General features: G+C 39.0%; 1 protein-coding gene across 1 annotated transcript; it reads right to left on the bottom strand.

The window, feature by feature from the left end:
* Positions 1–5,090: 5,090 nt before the first annotated feature.
* LOC119737857 (sorting nexin-8-like) lies at positions 5,091–23,006 on the bottom strand. The gene is made up of 12 exons (XM_038212486.1): positions 22,911–23,006; positions 22,645–22,775; positions 20,702–20,834; positions 19,234–19,427; positions 18,264–18,381; positions 14,502–14,623; positions 13,594–13,795; positions 11,888–12,060; positions 10,166–10,234; positions 9,348–9,500; positions 8,468–8,617; positions 5,091–7,549 (listed from the first exon to the last, which is right to left on the bottom strand). The coding sequence occupies exons 1-12, from the start codon at positions 22,930–22,932 to the stop codon at positions 7,472–7,474; spliced, it is 1,545 nt and encodes a 514-aa protein (XP_038068414.1). The 5' UTR covers positions 22,933–23,006; the 3' UTR covers positions 5,091–7,471.
* Positions 23,007–23,057: the final 51 nt, after the last annotated feature.

Below are 23,057 nucleotides of genomic sequence, written 5' to 3'. Positions count from 1 at the left end.
TTTTGCTATTAGAGGGCGATTTCAAACATTCACCATTCTGTTTCACTTTTAATTTAATGCCATCGGCACCAGATACAATTAAGGGTTTCTTTTTCATTAACATTCAATCAAATTAGCTGTACCTGAAATCAATTTAGAAAAGGTATGTTTGCGTATTAAAATGAATGCACGGGTAACGTAATTGGCCGCCTGTTTCTCAAAGCCGAATGCGCGGACGATGGAAACGATTGATTTTTCGTTGAATTTAAATGGAATTAGAGACGTATATTCAAATTCAGACGAAAATGAATGACCGATTTTCAGAAGTGAATGAACATTTCAGGAAATTGGCCGGGAAAACTATAGTATTGAACTGGTTCCATTTTTCTTCTTATGACCGTATGATACCTGAAAAACATCTCAAGTATTACACAAAGCAGTATTCATGAAGTGAAAGTTAACAGTTTCATTCAGTTAAACGATACTTAAAATCATTGCAAACAAATTCTTTACAATGACTTCCATGAGTTTAAAGTCTGTACACAGACCGAAATGGTTCTGCCTTGTTAATTTTTTTAATTGCGTTATTACTATAAATGCAGTTGTAAATATTTTTTTCCGATTAATGTAATTGATTTAAGCCATGATTATGCAAAATGGTGTGATCTCAATTTGAGTTGTTTCTTGTTTGTTTTAACTCAGATAACATATTTAGTTATGTATAAATTTCTTTAAATATACATTAGTCTTAAATGAAAAAATAAATTTCATGTAAATTAAAGTGGCCACACGTGTTTCATGTTTTTTCCATCAATATATAGTCACCCACACATATTTGTAGAACCCCCCCCCCCCCCCCCCCCCCGAAAAAAAGAAATTATGCCAAATGACCAAACAAGATGTCCTCAATGTTAATGCATTCTAATGATGCATGCGTTCTAAGGTAATTTTTGTCGTAAATTTGCTATTTTGTGATTTTTAGGAATCACGGGACAGAAAGTTCCAAATCAACTGATTGATACAATAGAGTGACAGGGCTGCCAACTTTGAGTAAGTGCTGAGCGTGAGAATTTGGCGATGGAGCTTGATCAGAATGAATGTGAACACGAAGCCCTGATGGCGTGGGGTTAGGGCCGGCACAGAAACTTTTGGATTCTAGATGCTCTGTGGTGCGATTTGAGGCAATTTCTGACCACTTTCACCAATTTGTGTGACCAAAAGACCACCATTTAAACATCATTTTTAAGTTTAGAGTCAATTATTATTATTTTCTCTGCATGATAAATCCCGTGTGGGCGTGAGAGCGTGAAAATAACCCGAAATATATGCGCGAGTCTCACGCTCAATGCGCGAGAGTTGGAGAAAAACACAGTGGAAAAAGGTATTCTCAATTCTCAAGATCAACAACGGTTTACTATATTAACATATTGAACAAACATGTCAAAACTGACCAGAAATCTTTCGTCTTCACTTTTTTTCAATTTTCTTTATTATCACCTTGCCAAAAAAAGTATATAAACTTTTATTCCATATATATTTTTTTTGTGAGTTATCAAATTCACATTGAAAACAAGATCAATGTCTATATACAGATACAATTCACAGGTTTGGTTTTCAACAGTTTTTTACATGAAAGGGGAAAAATGCCCAACCACTTTCAATGGCCTGAATTTCTTGATGCTGCTATTAAACAGTAAGCACAGGGCATAGCACAGAAGATAGCCATGTCCGTATTAATTATTTGGCTACGGCTAGAAATTACACAGGCACCTATGGAAGCGGCTGCGCTATATGCAGCCACTTCCCATAGACCAGTGTGTTATTTCCAGCCGTAGCCAAGTCTTTGGACGCCGCCCATCTTTGCTTAGCCGAAATAGGTTACCAACCAAAATTACATGGTGACACAACTGCTTGTCACTGGTCCCCAGCTCACTTTTGCTCAGTAAGAAAAGTTGCTAAGCAATTTGGGATTTTTTTCCCTGCTAATAGCAGGTTCATGAAACTGGCCTTAGACAGATAGTATTACTGCTTAGCATTATTTTAAACACAAGCTGCAGTGAGAAATTCAGTTCAGCATCCCTCAAATTTGACAGAAGGTTACAATGCAACATAATTTGAGAGGGAGACCAAGACATACTGCAATAAAAAAGTTTAACATCAGTGTATGATGCACTGAAGAGAACATATGAGAACATTACTTCCCTCGATAATCTTTCTTTACAGAATGTGTATTCCTATCTACAGAATGTGTATTCCAACTTGGGCCAGAATCTCAGTTGGGGCAACGACCATTCCCAGCTTGCTGACCCGATATAATGCACCCGAGTTTGTTTCCCTACAAAATGATGCACACCACCCCCCTTTTTGGGATAAATTTAACTAATCCGGTTTCAAAAAATGTATACATTCATAAAAGGTGTAAAACTGAGTGATATATAACTACATGTATAAAGAGTTGAGTTGAATTTGTTTTGTTTTTTTCTAATAATGCAATATGAAACACTAATAGATTCAATTTATAGGATCTGGTCCCATTCCCTTCTTTGTGTTAAAGCATGGAGGAAAAGTGACTAGAGCTTGACAAACGACAGAACTGTGTCTACGAATCTTTGCTATTTTTACACCTTATTTTGTTAATCCAATCCTATAAATGCTTAATTTCCATTTCCAAGTCACTCCTTAATATTCATCTTTGCAATTCAAAAAATCTAACTTTCTGGCAAACTGTATTTCAATAATAATAAAAAAGGAATTATAATTGATTTGTTGTCAATATTTTCAACAACAAAAAAAACAGAACAAACATGTTCTATAGTTCAACAAATGATCTATACTGCCACCAAACTTTCTGAAAATAAAATTACTTTAAAAAAAGATGCAGATTGCCGGCTAGCCAGTATCCATCACCATAGCAACAAACCCTTAACCAATCAAATTTGGCTTCTGTATGTTATATGGCCCAATCGGGACAGCCATACCCACCACACCAGCCAAGTATTTTACACTAACCCTCACCCCATTGGTTGGTAGTTGACATTATCAACCAATCAAAGAACAGCACACTGGTCACATGCAATGGTTGAACCAATCAAATTCCCTTTCACCAACTACCTCGCATAAAATATCAAGGCACATTCCTTAAGATTTTCCGACCCCATACACTACATGCATGGTGGAACAATCCAAACATTTCCCCCTGTATTACAATAATCAGCCATTCCTGTCTGGTTCCCAGAAGACACATTCCACACTAGTTCTGTCACCAATGATTTTCCTCTTCAGCAGAAAGCACAGACTAAATTTTCAGAATCACCTTTTTTGAGAATAATACATATATAACTTAACATTGATGTTATGAAATCACACAGTAAAATGCTGCAGAAACACATACACACATACAGAGTGCCAAAAAAAAGTGCAACATTCAGGAAACAAATAATTGAAACTGGTCTCTAGATCCAGAAATACAATCAATGAAAGGGTGTAAATTTTACTTGGGCCACTCTCACCTGTGATGTCATCAACTTCAATGCCTATTCAATGCTTAATCCAGATTCAGCATGTACTATGTCCAGGTGAGAGTGGTCCAAGTAAAATTTACACCCTTTCACTTAAATGATTGTATTTCTGGATCTAGGGACCCAAATGGAACGGGGTAAAAAGGAGTGGATTGAGACATAGTCAGGCTTTAGTGTAATACATAATTTCACTGTAGAAAGATAACATTAAACAGTTATAATTGTTTGTGTTCTGAATGATGCACCTTTTTTGGCACACTCTGTGTGACCAAAAAACAACTTAGTTAAACCTTTGGCTTCTAAAGTGTTGATTACTACACACAAGTACTTTACTGAATGATATGCACCTGTGACATGCTTCTACTTGCACACAGGAGGTGATATTCACAGACACAAGAGTAAGCGATTGAATGACGTGGGGAAAATTTAATAGACTGCTACATGTAGGTACACACATTAAATGAGCAAAGAAATCTGCTTCACAAAAATATATTTTATAAAACTGAAAAGCTTACTTTGCAAAGACAGACAACCAACAAAAGTGTCATGCAATTGATATTGCTCGTGACTACATGTACATGTACAGGGTGAGTAAAAAAAACGAAACCCAAATGTCGGGCCCATTGTTTTAGTGAAGTTCTGCATGTAGCACTTCCAAAAGCTAGGATATGAAAGCCCAATTCAGAAGCTTTCTTTTAGTACAACAATCATTCAAATCACTCGTGTACTTTTGAAGTTACGGAATTTTAAACACAACCACCGTTTTATAGTTCTGTCCACGGATCAACAGAAGGTAAAAGTGTTCTTTTAGCAAAACGAAAAACAAATCACACAGGGATGTGTGTGAACTGTTTCGTTTTGCTGAAAGAACGCACACCTTTTTTTTGTGATCCGTGGACAGAACGGTGATTGTGTTTAAAATTCCGTAACTTGAAAAGTACATGATTGATTTGAATGATTCTTGTACTAAAAGAAAGCTTATTAATTAAAAGCAGTTTTATTCACTTTCACATTTCCAATTTTGTTAGAAAATACTTTGAAAATGCACTTGACTCTCCATAGACTTTGTATGCAACCAAAGAAGTGGCGTCTGGATTCTTACAGTTTTTCCCCAGAACACCATCCCATGTTGAGCCAAAGTCACCAAGTCAGGGAACCAAAATCTCCCTGAGCCAAAGCTGAAGTTGAGGTTTCAAAAACCTCAACAGAATCTGGCGTGAGCCCAAGATTTGTAACCAAGTCGTCACAAATCTAAACAAATTACTCAGTCAATCAAATCTCATCCAATCTCAGTCAACTTCCAAGCTATCCTCTTGAACTGTGACAATATCATTAGTAACTGTTCACCCCTTACACAACCGGACTTGTAATTTACATGTGATTAGTGTGATAACGAATCTGCAAACTTGAATTTTCTTTTAGGCAGATCCAAATTGTTGATTGTAGCAAATGTATCCGTCTTCAACAATAAACATTATTTCTTAAGGCAGTTCATGTAAACACAACTTTCCAAAAAACGTTCTTTATGTAATTACTTTTAAAACAAGAACAAGCGATATAGATCATTTTAGCATTGGTCACTTATTTTTCACGGTGTAGAGAAGAAAATAATAGAAGTATATTTCAAATCACCAACTAAACCAACTAGATATACCTTTAAGCAAATTTTTGATAAACAGAATGAATATTAAAAGATATACTTTTTCTTCGCACCATTTTCAAATAGGCCTCGATGCACAGTGAAATTATGTACACGAATGTTGAAACTAATACATTGCTTACACGAAGAAAGTATAAAAAGCTGTAACTTCAGACAGTTTTAGGGAAGGGCTTTGTTAAAATCTTCAGGGTGAAAGAGAATTTCTTCTGCAGGGCAAATATCCCAGTACTTTTTAACTGTTTCCAACAAAGGAGAAACAAAGCTTGTAGTCGCCCTACATCAAGCACCAAAGGCCATATAATATATGGTTCTCAATGTACCGCATTAAAAGTTAGGAAAAGGCTGAAAATAGTGCCAATTTCCTATCATGAGAAATTCAAGTTACACCCGACAGGTGGTATATTTTTTTTCAAAGAGTTTTGCGGAAAGTTCCATAGTTTAAGCCAAGGTCTATGGCACATCCATAAATTTAACAAAGAAGTTCCATAAACTCTTACACATATTAACAGAATTTTTGGTGACAGTACAATGCATGAAAAGTAATATTTTAACAATGGAAACAAATCGGAATAGACTTGACACAATGACGTTAATCATCATTATGAATAAGTAGACATATCCTAGAAAGAAAAAGACAACGATAATTAGGCAAGCAAACTTAAAGCATAAACATTTTTCCAATTACATGGCATTTAGGTGGACTGTCAACATAATATAAACAAAATTAGCAAACGCAATTGGTAATGTACAGGATTTGATGGTTGTCTCCATTAATTGTTTCAGTCAGAAAATTTCTTTTTGGTATTCAAATAATATCCGCAAAATTCAAAAGTATCAAAATTTTCCAAAAACATTTGCCCCAAACCCTAGCATAATTAGTCAAAAAATTCCAAAAACTTGGAATATACTCGATATGAAGCTTTGACATGATGTAGCTGTGTTGTCAAACAGTCTTACAGTTCCATAATTAGGACTAAATGTATTTCTATATTTAGAAATGCAGTCGTTTCTATATTTAGAACGATGCAGCACTGAGGATCGCTGGCGAGGTTGGAGAGGTGGGCGTGGTGGGTGTGGCCGGTGTAGTGGGCGTGGCCGATTCCCCTCCGCGGAGCGAGTTGCACTTTGGCTGTAGGACCTCCCACACGCTGACCAGCTGCAAGCGCGATTGTGTCAGAAAAGAAACAAGTATGAGACGCTTCCCAAAAACTCATGGTGAAATTCTGCCACCATGCTCACATGGGCCAGTGCCACAGTTCAGCTTAGCACAGAAAAATTGCTTAGCCCGCCAACTTGCAGGGGTTTGTTTTACCCAAAGCCGGTTACCAGCCAACAAAATCCAACGACATGAATGCCAGCTCAATGGCACCCTGCTTTTAGTGAGATACTTTCCTGAGCAAGTTTTTTAACCTTCAGCAGTTTCATAATACTGGAAGCTTAAATCTCTGGACACTTTTAAATTATTCTCGTGATTTCTTTGGATTCGCTTCCTATGGCTCATATGTTCTATGAACCAACACATTGCTTACTAAAGCAATCCTTCATGAAATACACATATTCACTGTGTACAATTCCAGAATCAACAAAAGTATATAAGGATCGATAGAATTGATCAGTACATGTACAGAAACGATGCAACTTTACGAAGACAACTCTTACTGAAATGAAACGGTGCATAGATTTCCAACCCAACATTTTGAGATATGTACAGTAAAAATATAATTCAGTGTATGACTGTGTAAATCATGAAGATGCATTTACTGAAAAAAATCATAAAAGTATAATGATATAAAGCATGCTTTTGGTGATCGAATGGTCAGGATATGGCTTTTGGACGAATAACAACATGAACTGTACAAACAAAACTTGATTAATGTACATTCTCTTTGCTTACAAAATTCCCCCTCCACTTTTCTCATGGAAATTCGAGTGAAAATTTGTGGAGAAACATCCAGGAATCCAAATTCCAACAGCATCTCATGAACAATCAAGCTCGTCAGATCTGAAATTCTTTTAACCTTTTCAGGTTTGAATGACAACCAAATTAAAAATATACTAACTTCTTATTTTACACAAAGCATTAAAAATATAACAGTAATGAGTATGGAAATAAAGGTTTATCTTTTCTTTACTGAGACATAAGCATGACAGGAACAAGAGGATACATGTACGTGAAGTTTTCATCAGTGTGTGAAAACTGGATGGTACTGGATGGCACTGGATGGTACTGGCTGGAACTGGTTGGAACCGGTGTTTAGCTTGGGTGTCTTTGCTTTGTTTTATGACAGTTAGGTGGGGGGTCAGATGTTTACAGTCAAGATGACGATGATAACAATCCCATTGTCATGTGAGTGTCTACTTTGGTGGTGGTGTCCTCCCATACTTGCGTCAGCTGCAGTGGAGGGGAGGGGGGTGGGGGAGAAGTGCGCCAAATAGAAGAAAAGTAAGCCCAGAGAAACAAACAAAAGTGGGGTTGTGGGTGGGAAAGGGGGTGAGAAAGGGGGTTGGGGTGGGGAAGAGGGTGGGGCACAAGGGAAGAGGTACAGATTTTCTTACATTATATGGCCCCTTGGGCTCTCTTTTGGTTAGCGCTTGAAAACCTTGAACGGGGATGGGATGGGATGGGGTGAGGCGTGGGGGCGAATTTTTCTCTCCCAAATAACATCCGTATATGGGTGTACGCTATGGCGTTTTGGACTTAACTTTTGTAAAAACATGAGAAAAAAATATGAAACAAGAAAAAAAAGTGAATTTAAACGTTATGAAATTCGGACTTTGTTTCCCTTTTAAAAAAAATCCTCCAAAGCCTCAGGTTAGAAAAGGAAAAAAATTTGGGTGCAAAATCGAGATTTCGAACCCGCAACCTCGCGATGCAAAATCCTACCCTCTATTGACTGAGTTGTTGCACTACCCGCCAAAACGTGGGGAAACAAATAATTATATCCCTGTGTGCGTATCATAAAAGTATCGTAGAGGGCGCTAAACAACCATGTATGCGGATGTCGTTTGGGAGAAAAAAATTCGCGGCCTGGGGTGGGGGATAGGATGGGGGATGGGTTGGGGTGGGTAGGAGATGCTGTACGGGATAGGGTGGGGGATTCGGTGGGGGATAAGGTGAGGGGATGGGGTGTAGGATGGTGTGTGGGACGGGGTGGGGGATGGGTGGGGATGGGGTGGGGGATGGGATGGGGATGGAATGGGAATGGGTGATGGGATGGGGGTTAGGTGGGATTGGGTGGGGAGTGAATGAGGGATGGGGTGGGAGAGTGAAGGGGAGGCAGCAGGGGAGAAGGAGCACCGAGTAGCTTACCTCTTTATGCCCCTGTAGCTCTGTCTTGGACAGCGCTTGGACCACTTCAGCCAGAATGTCAATGTTAGCGTGGACCAGCTGGGTTTCCATCTGGATGCAGTGGAGGGAGAAGTAGTTGCGATTCTCCATCGTCATGATCTGACTCTCTTGCTGTACACAATAATTAATAATTGAAAACAACTCACTGAGTGATGTGAGTACACGACACATAACAAACCATTACAAAAAATCTAAGACCAACATGACCAATGAAATCAAAAGTCTGTTTCTGCCCCCCCCCCCCCCCAGTTTGATCAAAATGTAGGGAAAAATTCCTCATGAACCATCATGGACATTCTTGGTTTCTCACCACTGAACATCATGCACACCACTGCCGTGAACTTGGGCCCTTTTCATTGATGTGAATGGGGGAAAAAAACCAAACCAAGTCAGCTACATCGTGGCTCAACTCTTTGCACCTCAATTGTTTTTATGACTAGCCAATATCGGCATCTGATATCAATTGTGCAGTTTTCATTCTGATTAACCCTCCTATACTTTTAACTATCACAAACTATCAAGAAAACCTAACCCCTTGTATCTCTCTCAATAGATTTTGTACAGGCTGGTCGCCAACTACCAGAAATCCCTACGGACTAAACCATATAACTGCAAAGCCTGTTTAAGTGGTTTGATAGATAGGTTGACCATTAATACCGGTGCAGCTTGTGTAGCAGCCATTTTAACCTGTCACGTGTACCAATATGAGGCCAGTTTACAGACCTGTTAAAAATTGTAAGCTGATAGATTTTGACCCATAGGGTTACTCACTACAGATTGTCACCAAAAGAGGGAGGGTTTTAAGCAAAAAAATTCCGCAGTCAAAGAGTGAAGTTCTGACCTCAATGATCCTGGACTCCAGCTGTTCAACCTCCCCCACGTGGTCCGATCCTTTGACCGTAGCTGTCATCTTCTTCTTCTTGATGCTTCCCATCTTGGCCAGGGCGCTCTGGTGGTCCTTGAGCAGACCCTTCTCCAGACGATCCCCCAGATCCTGCAGGGAGCAATACAGATTACATGAACCTCCGGAAAGCCATCAAAATGCAAGATCTCATTGTCACTCTCTGGTTATTCCTGTCCCATGTAAACGAATAGTGGCCGGGGTTCAACCTTTGTCAATGGGCTGTGTGCACAAGTGCCCCCTTTAAGCTATAGTCCATCATTTGCAGCCATCCGAAAAGTAACTGGCGTAATTATTGTTGAAAAACAAACTTAGTTGAAAGATAGTAAGGGAACTAAACTCCCTGTGAAATTATTCTTTCTGGGAAGCTGTCATTTTGAAGTAATCAACGAAAGAAGGCATTTCCAACGGTGATTCTTAAGAAGCACCGTAGGAAAATTTTAATTAGTAGTTCGTTTTGTTATTCAGCGCAGCGCGCGCAAGTATTGGAACGACGCACACGCGCGCGCGGTTGTTATAATTCCTCGGATCAGTGCGCGACGTCGCGTATAGCTGCAATTCAAAACATGATTCAGTAACTTTTGATTTGAAATTGAGATCTTAGAATGCTGTTTTTCTCAATGTTTTGTTTCAATGGTCTGTGAAAGAGTTTTCACACTAGAACATCCACTCCCATGTAATCCATAATTTTAAGTCAATTGTTACTTTTGCAATACTTACTTCCCCCCCCCCCCAATGATATTGTTACTAATACTAACCTTGTAAGCTTGTAGAAGGTCAAGTATTAAGGCCAGCCTCTCTGCGACGTTGTTCTCTTCTCTCCTGCCCTGTCAGGTACAATTCCATACAAGAGGACGATGTCAAGAAAATGGTCACCACAATCATCAACAAAAGTACAAAATAGGCACGATAACTTAGTTAATGTAAAGCTGGTAGCCCATGCAATCAGGTAGGAATAGCAACACAACTGCCTGTGAAATTATTCTTTCTGGCATGCTGTCATTTTGAAGAAAACAATAAAAGAGGGCCATTTCCAAAGATGCGTCAAGCGACGTATTTTTGCAAATTTCCGTTTGTGGTTGGTTTGTAATTCAGCGCATCTGCGAATGGGTGTGCGCAAGCGTTAACACGAATCACATGCACGCGCGATTGCTATTATTTGTCAGTTCAGTGCGTGACATCGTGTAGCTGCAATCAGCTGAATGAGAACATGTCCCGGATGCTGATTTCGGGGGCAGTTCAAAACATGACCTGGCAACTTTTGAATTGAAATCGAGGTCCTACAACATTGTTTTCTGGGAATATACAGCATTCACAGAGCTAAAACGTCATCAGGTTAGTTGTTAAGGCCCCCCCAAAAAATACTTCTGCTTCCGATTACATGCCTTTCAAAAATAGGGTCGGTCGGTCGGAAATTTTTTTTTTTTGGCCAATTTTTTTTATGCAGATTGAATGGGGTATTCAATTATATGCGAAGTTTTAGCCTGAACTATTTCTATTGCACTACGAAAGCTATACACGAAATGGCAACAAAAAGTGAGTAAAACCTACCTTTAATTATTGTCAATTTATTTACGTTCGATAATTTAAAAAAATAATGGAAAATTCAGGCCGTTCGCACCATATGCACAACGCTAGTCAAGACGCGGGGAGCTGGTCAAAACTCCAAGGTGTGTGATGCGTGCGTGTGTGGCGAGCGGCCCACCATGGGCCGACAGACCTGTTTTAACGGTCAACAATTTCGGGAAACACGCGGCATGTATCACTCCAAATACGAGTAGTTTGATCTCAAAATGAACTCCTGAACACAGAAAATACATACACAGACAAGCTAGATCAATTCTGTAAATTAACTTGCAAAAATGTTCTTTCTCCATCGGTGTTTTCTTGGCATTTTTACGATGTCGAATCCGACCAGTTGACAGTGGCCTGCACTGTACTGATAGAGCGCTATCGGTCACATAGCTAGCTATGGACTGGTTACCGCATTTTCATTATGTCTTCTAAATTGGCCCCTGCGCGGCGCGGCGGGAACCAGTCGTCGCCACGTGATTATAGTCACCGTGCGTGACATCGAATTGCGAAGTAGTTATATCGCGAAGCGAATTTGTAATAACGGAGGTTTCTTTTGAAAAAAAAGCGAATGTAAGTAAGAAAACAAATAAATACAAGCATTTTTGGATGCAAAAGGGTTGTTGAGAGGTATTTTGTGAAGACAGAAAAGACGGATTTTATTTGTATTTATTCAATTTTTTTAATTTTTAATTTTTTTTTGTGGAATTGCCGATAAATTTTTTAGGGTCGCAGCTTAAAAATAGGGTCGGTCGGGTAACCGGAAGCAGAACTATTCTTTTTTTTTGGTCTAAGCACCCGTCTTTAGATTTTGAGCACTTTTGTTGCTTCAAACGAACAAAAAGCACAATTTACAAATGATCTACCCTACCTTTAAGGTATAACTATAGCCACACGGCACACCTTACCTGCACGTTGTGCTTGTCGGACAGCGCGGCAAACTCCACCGAGATGGCCTTCAGTCCCGTCTTGATCTTGGGCCAGGATTCGTTGACTCCCATGGCCCAGGTGGAGGTGATGTGGCTCTCGCTGCCGAGGGTGTTCCATTCCTTGGCCATCATCAGCATATCGCTGGCACTGGCTGAGGGGGCAAGACAGGGAAAAATGTGACTTGATCCCACGAAACAAGTCTTCAAGACAATTTTTTTTTTACTTAAAGTTGCGTTCCTCATGCACTTCAACAAATTAATTTTGTTTTTTCTATTAATAAATTTCCATCATCTTGTTTGTTTTATTCCAAACGAAAAAATCATCCTTTTTCCTTTTTGGGATGTCTGCAAAACTCTGATTAAAGGCTTTTGTTCTGGGCACCAACAGATATGCTTTGTGGACTGACCGGCTCCCCGAAACCAGAAAACAGTGACTAAAAAAAGTCTTTGGTCAACAATAATAATCACATCTTGAGGTAAAATGTGCAGTGCTTGAAAATGTTTAAAGTGTACTTAAAGTGCACAGGTTTTTTTTTCTTTGACATACGGACAATAATTTGAACAACTATAAATATTGCTTCGTAACAATGATCATTTGCACATTACATGTAATGTGCCATAATGTGCCTCAAAAGTTAAACATTAAAACAAAAGGAATACAACTATTTGCTCATGTATCTAATGTTACGAGGACGAAAGAAAGATGTTCAGCAAACCTCAGTGATGTGAGTATTCATACACAAATTTAAGTCAATCCAATTTCCAAAAGTCCAATTTTAAACTGTTTCCAATAATGACAAATTAAATGACATACAGGGTGGTTTAAAAAAAACGTTTACACTATTTCAGATACAGATTTCGTGGAATTGGGGAGACACGTTAAAATTGTTTAAGATATTCCTAAATTACAGCATCATTGTGGTGTATGGTGAAAATGGCACTGAAAATAAAGCCGCAATTAAGAAATGGCCAAGATCTTGTAGTTTAGAAATATCTTAAAAACAATTTTAACATGTCTCTTCAATTTTGAGAAACTTGCCTCTGAAAAAGTGTAAACTTTTTTTAGACCACCCTGTACAGCCTGTCTCAAAAAAAATGGTACAATCAGAAGAAAAAAAATTGGTTAAATATGAAATTTCAAAATAAGTCATTCTTACTTGGCACAATATTAAAGAACAAAGACTGGGCTTTCCAATAGTGTTTGTTTGATCTTATTTGCTTTTGTCAATTCAGAGATATAATCAATTGAGTGCGATACACCAAAATCAATTTTGTGCCACTTTTATGCATGGGCAGAGTTGTTTCGAGTACTGTGCCATGCTGTCTTGAAGCTCACAAAAGATTGCAACTTGGCAAAAGAAACAAACTCGATTTTTGTGTTCTGCAGTAAACGGGAGTTATCTCTGGATTGACAAAAGCAACTGAGATGAAACAAAAAGTATTGGAAAGCCTGGTCTTTTTTCTTTAATGTGATGCTCAAAACGACTTACTTATGTTGAGATTTAATATTGAAAAAAAAAAAATCATTTTCGATTGTACCATTTTTTTTTAGACAGACTGTAGAGTCCACAGAGTTCAGGCAGGCTTGCAAAACTAACTTCTGGATAAAGTCAAGACTAAAACAAGCCCACAGACTCTCATTTAGTTCCACAGACCTCATACTTTATCCATCAACGGTTCCTCACCTGCCGACCTGATAGCCATCTGGTCCACGATGTGCTTGAGCTGGTAAATGCTGTTGTACAGTCGCTTGATGTGCTCCCGGGCATTGCTGTACTGCGTCTGAGTGTCCATGGGGACAAGCTCCTTGGCCGATAGGGCCAACGGGCTGGTAACGTACTCGTCTGGGGTGCCTCGAAACTGCTCTCTGATCCTGTGTTGCATGTCCTGTTTGGCAGGGGTGGGGGGGGGGGGGAGGGGGTCGCAATGAAAAAATCAACACCATGTGAAATACTTTTTGTCTCCTGATGGAATTTGACTAGTCACAGTTCTTACGACAAGAAACACACTAAATGGGGCCACTTATCTACCGTCACGTTAGCAGTTTTTCCAATGGTTGAGATTTTTCGTTTAATACCTCGAAACCACCACAAAGGAATTTCAACACATGAATGGACATGCAGCCTTTTCTAATTCTAAGTCTACTTAATGATTTGAGATGATCATTTATATTGCTTATTGACATTATCCTCAAATTTCTATCAAAACGTTGACAGAAAACTTAGGTAACTTTGTCCGTCCATTTTTGATGGATATTTGAGGGTGATTTTAAAAATCAAACAAGAAAGAAAGAAATTAAGCAACACATATTACACGTATTATAAGCCTACATGTCCATTCACATTTGAAAAAAAATTTGGGTTGCTTCAGGTACTGTAACAAAAAAAATACAGCATTGGAAAAACTGCTAATATGACGGATGCAAAATGGCCCCCTTTCTTGTGTTTCTTGTCTTACACCAGTGTGATCTGACTGTTTTTCACTAGCCTGTATAGGCCTACAAATGCATGGCAGGGGAAGTGAAAGCAATTTTTTGACTGTCTGTGAATGATCACACAATAAGGAGGGTTTTAAATTAAAGGTGTATACTTACTGCTCCTTGAAATGTCAGGAAGTACCTGATGACATCACTCTTATGGAACACGGGATGTCTGACGACTAGCGTCAGGAACCGTAGCAGGGCCCGTCGACGACTCTCTATGAACTCGCGATTGGCTGTGAAGGAAACACAGATTGAGAACAAATGTTCCATTTAAAATATTCACCCTTCGTTGTTTGGCTTACAATCAGAACCTTGTAGATTTTTCTGAAACTGAATGCACCATAATAATAGCACACACATGGCTACACAATGCAATGTAACCCTACTAATCTCCATGCTTCAAAGTCTGGATTGCTTATTGGTTTTTGTACGCTGCACGCACGTTTGAAGCTAAGGCGCTGATTCCGAATCTCTCAATTGGAATACGGTACAGAAACCACTATTTAGGGCCCCCCCCCCCCCAAAAAGGGTCTGCTTCCGATTACACGGCATTTGAAAATAGGGTAGGTATGTAGGGAATTTCTTCTTTTTTTAAAATTTGTTTTGTGTTGATCATATGTAGGTGTCTGCGTGTGGTCAAGGGTTAAGGGGTTTTTTTCTCATTTTTCCCAAAATAAATTAGGGAAGGGGCTGTCAAAGTAGGGTAGGTAGGGTAACCAGAAGCAGACCTATTCTGTGCTTAGCCTAACTGCTCCATCGTACATATATAATACAATTTTTAAAGGACTTGAAATATATTAAATAATTTTTAACTCAACAGAATTTAATATCAAAAACAAGTTCAGTCACAAACTAAATTTTACTATTTAAAACTTACATTTAATAATACAGGTAAAGATTGTGGTTACATCAGGATAGATTTGTTTACAGTTCCATTGTTATGGGAGCGGTAATACGGTGGAAGGTGACTCCACCCATACTGAAATATGTATCCTTGTGGATCCTTGTGGTTCTAGTCGTGTAGTAACGTTTTCGAGTTTGAAAGTGTAGTTTCAAAATGCTCTTATTTTAACCAGAATTAATTTCCTTGGCTGAAATTCGGACTAAATATCCCTTTTCTAAAACTCTTCCATTAGCGACACATCAACCCACCTTGGAAATTCATAGTTTTTGAGTAAAATCCATATATCTATTTCGTGAAAACCTTGTGGAGTATTCATCTATAGAAATTGCCCTGTGGAGACGAATACAATCTTTTGTTCCCTACTGTGTGCATGTCTCTAGAGGGCACGGTGTATTAGATCACTTCTGACTTCACTTCTAACAGCCTATGGATTATCCAGATTGTGTTTATATAGATGAGTGTGTGACACTGCCATGGAATTCCAGATGACCTTTGCAAACTCAGATTTGTATTGTCTAATACACAGTGGGCAAGCTAGTCTGCCTTCCACCATGCTTCAATGCACACAGATATTTGCCCCACATGACCCGACACCAGCCTGCAATCATGCAACAATAATATCATTCCTTGTAGAGTATTCTGGGTCTCACAGTGCCCCTCTTCATCAGTATCTTGTTTCTTTATTTAATAGGTTTTGAAAAGCACAATGTAGGTTTTTAAATGTTTTCCAAGTGCCAAAAAGCATTTATATGTTTTTAGGGTGCAATTTTCAGAGTGAGGTAGCAGAATTACAGAGAATTGTGTTGTCAGTTTTTATAGGTTATATACACGTAGATTGTTTTTAAAAAAAATTTAAAAATAGGCTCCGAAGTTGAAATGTAGGTTTTTATAGAATTGATAGGTATCGCTGTGAGGCCTAGTGTTTCAATGTCACTCGGTAGTGGATATAGAGGGGGTGTCCCCCCCCCACCCCCCACCCATTCAGCCACTGACTAATGTTATGAAACTAGTAAATAATCAATGGAACGCTAAATTTCCTAAGTTTATTCTCAAATTGCCTTAGGATGCAGGAGAAGCATCATAGATTTCGAAAGCCCCTGGACCCCACTACATGTAGCAAGGCGTGCCGCCTTCACTCAACTCCCACCTTCATATCAAACCCACCCCCTCCCGTTTCCTGAAAGGTAGATCTGCCCCTGACACTCACAGAGAATCTGTTGAGGGGCTGTCTGAAGTTTTGCACAAATTAAGAGGATCAAGAGGTGAAAAAAAAGGAATAACAACCAAAATGTGTTTAGATTTATTAAGAGTACTTATCAGTGAAAAATTACTGCCAAAAAAACAAAAAAAATCACTGCCTCAAAAACATGTGTAAATGTTAAATGCATTTCTTGTCCACTATAATTAGATTTTTAACCAAAAAAACCCAATTATTTCAATGCTAAGACTACCGTCTAACAAACGGTGACTTCAGGGTGACAACACATTGGCTGATAACATCAATATTTAAATAAATTTGTGTTATCAGGCTCCACTCTAGGGACGCAATGATTAAAACAAAAAACCCTAATAATTTACCAGCTCATTATCTATCAACAGAAATGCGATACTGTGGATCTCTTTCAAATTGCAGATTTGCAATTATAACATATAACTACACGGACGCGCACAGGTTCAGAAAGATATTGTTGCAGCAATCTGATATATGAACCATCTTGCACCAAGCATAATGGTTATTGGTTTTGAGGGTACCATAAAAATGGATATTAACTGAATGCACCATGCAGTCATAAATTACGATGACATCTGCTGTATTTCAATAAGGGAAATTTACTCATCGATTTACATGTTTCAGGGTACTCCACATTGAGTCAGGTGAGCATTACATACATGTATGAGAGTTGAATATACGTTTACATTGCATTATGCAAGATGGGTCTACTGCAAGTGAATGTACTTTGTGAAGTATCAGATATGGTAATGGGCCTGTTCTAAACGCCATGGCACTGTGGTGCCCAACTCAATTAAAGCTATAGTCCATCATTTGCAGCTACCCAAAAAGTAACTGATGTAATTATTGTTGAAAAACAAACTTGGTTGAAAGATAGTAAAGGGACTAAACTCCCTGTGAAATTATTCTTTCTGGCACGCTGTCATTCTGAAGAAATCAATGAAAGAAGGCCTTTAGACGCACCGTTGGAAATTTCCGTTAGTAGTTGGTGTTTTTTTTTTATTCGGCGAAGCACGCGCAAGCGTTGACACGACGCACACACGCGCACGGTTGCTATCATTCTGCGGATCGGTGCGCGACATCGCGTAGCTGCAATTGACTCAGTCAGAACGTGTCTCGGACGCTGAATTCAGGCCCAATTCAAAACATGATTCAGCAACTTTCTTTGGAAATCGAGATCCTAGAATGCGCAATTCAATTCGAAGTTGGAGCAAACATTTTAGGAATGCGCATGCTTATAATAATTCTCTTGGGTCCGCATATACAGAGAGTGAAATTGACGCAAATATTTGATTGCATGGGAAAATGCACTGAACTGCTTGAATGTTATTTTTTTTGTTTCATAGTCCAAAATTGTCAAAATTTGGACTGGACAAATTTTACTGGATTATGCATTCCCAAATCCACCTACAATGCAGCAAAAGTTGGTTTTGGATTTGGTTTAAGACATTTAGAATTATTTATCATGTTTTATCTAATAAGTTCATAATACATATACAAATTATTAAATAAATGCATAAAATCACATAAATTCAGTTAAAAGTGAAGAGTTGTGATATGGAATACTTTGAAATATGGTGAGATTTGTATTTCTACAGCAAAATTAAATTGAGAAGTGTGTGATACCAAATAAAAAGCTATGTAAACTTGTCTGACTGTTGGTATGTTTTGAATAAGCTTAAAAATGTTATAGTAATTCAGAACATATCAATTCGTTTTTAATGGCAAATGACATTACCTCCAATCATTTTCTTGGGGGGTAGTCTAGGCACCATTCTGTAGGGATAACGGGATATGAGCATATCGTACAAGGAGTCAAAGTCGCTGTACCGTCGCATCACTGCAGACGTGAAACACTGCAAAGAACCACAAAAGTACAATGTATATATTATACACCTAGAAGCAAAATATTTTCAACAAAAAAAAGGAAAAACTTTGCAGTCCAAGGGAAAGGAATTGTGTATAAAAATGGGCAAACCATAAATCCCCAAGCATTTTTGTTAGAAACTTCCTGAATCCTTACAAGTCCTGTACCCTATCTAAACCCTAACCCTCTAGGTCCTTTTGGCTAGGAGTCATCTTCAATCCTTCCAAATCATCAATCCTTCCAAATCATCACCCTTTTAAATTTGGACTGCGCCTCAATCCTCCAAAAATCGTGGGTTATTTCTTGAATTTGTTCAGTGGAGGGGCGACCACGGCCTCAATCCTTCAAAATCCTACAACAATCAGTCAATACGTTGTGGCAGTTCCATATCGAGAAGCAGTGCGGATGGTAGCAATCCTATATAACGTGGGCCTCAATTATGCATGGTTTTACATAAACAATGCAGGGTACAGCCTACGACCTTGACACAATGCATCCTCCAAAATCAATTGGTCAACCCTGACTCTGTTTTCCTCAATCCTACAATATCCATCAAAACTTCCCAGTGCCAAAACTTCCCAGTGAATTTTAAAGTGCTGCAAATTTTACCTCAAGATGTGATTTATTAATCACATCTTGAGGTAAAATTTGCAGCACTTTGTTGACTAAAGGTTTTTTTTAGTCACTGCTTTTTTCTGGTTTCGGAGAGCCAGTCTGCCCACAAAGCGGATTTTCCTCAATCCTACAATATCCACCAAACATGCCAAAACTTTCTGTTAAATTTTCAAGGCGGTGGTAACTGGTGAGGGGTCTTTATCAGGAAATTGGTGACTAGGCTTACCTCACTTTTGATTTCATACTCGACGTGTTTAAGCAACAAGCCTTTCTTCTCCGGCACCAGGTCGATGGTGATGGAGTCCAGGGCCACCAGGTCCTTGTAGGTGTAGCTCAAGACGTTGGGGTTCTTCTCCCGGCGCACCTGGGCACTCAGGGTCCTCAGATCGCCCAGGTCGCCCAGGTGAGGTTTGGGTAGCTCTGATGGGGGGGGGGGGGGGAGGAGGAAAAGTATCATTCTATTTCCATATGTAGGCAGTGTAGAAATTTAAATTTTATTTTTAGGAGTTTTGAAATTTTAGATTTGTCTCCAGCTTTTAGAGAGTTTAGGTCTCTTACTTGCGGACTCCAGAGTCCATTGCTTCAGGAACATCAAGTCCTGTAATATAAGTGTTACGTTGTAGAGAATTTACATTTATGTATAGTGTATATCTATTTACCCCTGACAATATGCAAATGCTGTGCAGTAAACCATTGTCATATTCTCCATACTTTTGTAGACATTACTGAGCTTTATACAAGTTAAGCTCTACCGTTCTCAGTGACAATATAGAGAGATACCCTATCCATCAAAATCTACCAGGTGACAGGTTTCAAAAGTTCTGTATGTTGGGCTCATATTGGTACAATTGACAGGCTGTGGTAGTTTTGGTAACTGAGGGTACCATGCCTTGACTGACATTGGTAGGTATGGTGGGTCAGAGTTGGTGAGTGCCTGTCAATGATGGATTTAGTTCAGTAACAATGAAGGCACAAAAGGGTTCACTCATGCATATCCCAGCAAAACAAACACATTGTCCTCCGAGATGGGCCGCAAGCTAATTGCAGCAGTATTCAAGGTCACCCTATCTATCAAACCCCTACAACAGGTTTTGACAGTTATGTGGTTTATTAATCCATGGGGATTCCGGCAGTTGGTGACCAGCCTGTACAAAAGCTGTGAAAGAGGAAGTGGTAGATTTTTTGAAGGTCTGCGACAGTTCTATGGGTAGGAGTGTTAATCTATTAATTTAAATCCCTCCCTGGCTGGCAAATTCAGCTACGCCATCACTACAGTCAAAATCAATCAAGTGTCTGTTTTTACAGTTAAGAATTCCCATGTTATTTAGTTATAACATTCCCTTGTTATAGCCATGCTTTGACCAGAGGTGGTTGATATGCCAGCTTTACCTACTAGTTACCTCTTTTGTCTGTTGATGGAATTTGACTAGTCACAGTGTTTACACGAACGTCATCTGACTAGTTTTTTTTATTATACTGTTTAAGAATGCACGGCAGGGGGAGTGGAAGAAATGTTTTGACTGTCTGTGACTGATCAAACATTAGGAGGGTTTTATAACTCTGCAAACTCCAGTGTTATGTTTGCGTAACAAGGATAAGAGAGTTTTACTTATCTCCATGTAGAAATGGAAGAAATACTGTGAAAAACATTTCAACAGTTAGTGTTTAAACATGTAGAAGTGAGTACTACTTACCCTCCTTGCCATAGTTCTCCAGTATTTTCTCGCTGACTGGCTTGCCTTGCTGTGCCAAGGCTACAAGAGCCAGGGCTTTGTACAAACCGCTCCGTGTTAAATACCCTTGCTTGCTGTCCGCTGCTTCCCATATCTGAATACAACCGACAAGCAGGGGAATGTGTACTGTTAATGATCAGTCCCAAACTCCCAATACTGTGGCAAAATTTGACTAATTGTGAAGATTATGTGTATTTCAAAATAACCTACAACATCCAAAATTAAATAAGGGGAGTTTCAGCCGTAAAAAAAAATAAAAGTTAAAAAGCCGCTTGGCCCATTTTGCTAAAATAAAAGCTACTAAGCCAGAGTGTAAAATTGCGTCAATGACGGCAGTAAACTCAAAAGGCCTGTTTGCTTAAAAAGTCCAGTAGCTAGGCGGTGTTTAATTTTGAACACAAAAGTTTTGATGGAACCACGCCATTGTCAGCCACAGAGGTAATGCTGGAATGGCCATTCTGAAGTTGCTCTCGGTCGGGTGTGGGTCAGGGGACCCAGGTCAAAAGTCACATTTTTCGAGTTTCATTAACATGCCGCGCTTTTGGATTAAATTGTTGAGACTGACCCCCTTATACCTTAAAAGCTACTTAAGAATGAAAAAAAAGTCGGATAAAGTTTCTTAAGAATGATTTAAAGATTATATTTATATATGTTTCATATATCCTGGGTAATAGTGGAGCTGCTTAGGCCCATTATTTTCGCCCAAATTGTGCCCAAATCGTGGTAAAAGCCCGAAATGGGCTAACAATCATTTTAAGAGATGGAGCTAATGGACCCACCTTGAATCTTGCTGATTTGGGGGCGGAGCTTGATTTTAAAATAGGGGGTGCAAGGAATAAAAACTCAGAAGAATTGTATTATATATTTTCCTTCTTTTTTCATGCTTTTAAATAAACTTAGACATCAATAGTAGGTTTTGCCCTTCACCAACGTATAAACACTGTATACTCGGTTGTTTTACCTCCCAAGTGAAAGTTAGAAAAAAATCACTCGGGTGGGACTCAAATCGACGACCTCCTGCTTTCTAGTGCAGACGTCTTACCACTCGACCACCAAGCTTGTGGGATCGGTTAGCTGGTTCAAATATGATGTACATTGTAGCAGCGGGTACCGCAACGAAACTATTCATAAGCTTCTAAAAAGACATGAGATAAAACTTTCTAGCATTTCCACACCTGTTATTTTCCGTCCATTTTGTGGGTGTGGCCTAAATGTGTAAAGGGGTGGTGTATACGAGTGGTTTGATCAAATTGTGACAAATCTTGTGCATTTTGGTTTTTAGCAGAGCTTGTTTACTTCTCTTTTTTTTATTGCTGAAGCTCCCCTTATTTAATGTTGGATGTTGTAGATCATTTTCGATTACAATCTCTATCATGTCTATCGAACAGCCAATGCAATGGCAAGAATGCAGAAATAAATAGGGCTAGGTAAATTATTTGTAAATTATTTTGCCATTCTGTTTTGGCAAAGCCAAAGGAAGTTATTATTATAGGCCTAGTAATAATGCTGGTGCTAGTTTACAGAAGTTGAATATTGCCCGCATGCATCAAGTCAACCGAATGGTTTTTGGACTTTCCCTTTAAATTCCTTCATCAGAGCCATGAATCAGAAAGAAAATTAGTTTCGCTTCCATTTAAAAAAGTAGGATTTGATTTAGAACAATAAAGATATACATTTTGGGAAATAATTATTTTGTGTTTTTAAGTTGTCTCCTCCCCCCCCCCCCTCACCCCACCCCCAACCATTGATTGTGTTATGGCTCATTCACAAAGACATTAATTCTTTTTTAATTTAATCTTGAAAACCTGTTGGCATCACTTGCACCTACATCATGACACCTTAGCTTAGAGTTTAGCATAACTCCCAAACATCATATCCTAAAATTACCAGGAATCTCAACTTACCGTGCTCAACGTCTGTTTCGGCAGACTGGACTTCACGAGTATCTTGACGAAAACATCTTGATCAACTTTCCCGTCCGACGGATTCGGGCAGACGATGTCGTAAACCTCACGGTAAAACGCCGGCACCGTACCTACACCACAAAAATAAAAAACCTCAATAAACACAACTTTCCAGAACCTTACCAAATGCACACATAATTGTTCTGAATAGGTCCCGTAAATGTGGAAAACTGAAGGATCAAATTAACGCCTGCGTTTCGACTCACCGTAAGCTAAATCGTCCGCCATGTTGCCTCCCCCTTTTCGCTGGTTTACGTGCGTCGATATTTCCCCATCAATTGTAATGGAGAGCCAATCGTTGAGTACACATTGGAATAGCGATGTTTACCTGGTATCCGTACACATATGTACAT

This window comes from Patiria miniata, unplaced genomic scaffold, assembly GCF_015706575.1.
Source record: "Patiria miniata isolate m_02_andy unplaced genomic scaffold, ASM1570657v1 HiC_scaffold_3, whole genome shotgun sequence".
Classification (NCBI taxonomy): Eukaryota; Metazoa; Echinodermata; class Asteroidea; order Valvatida; family Asterinidae; genus Patiria; species Patiria miniata.
This window is presented reverse-complemented; position numbering and strand designations above follow the sequence as displayed.

Coding starts and splice junctions, on each gene's coding strand:
- LOC119737857 (XM_038212486.1), bottom strand. CDS start 22,932: ATGGCGGACGATTTAGCTTACG. Junction 20,835..22,644: donor CGAAACAGACGTTGAGCACG/GTAAGTTGAGAT, acceptor GGTTGTATTCAG/ATATGGGAAGCAGCGGACAG. Junction 18,382..19,233: donor AGTATGAAATCAAAAGTGAG/GTAAGCCTAGTC, acceptor GGTTCTTTGCAG/TGTTTCACGTCTGCAGTGAT.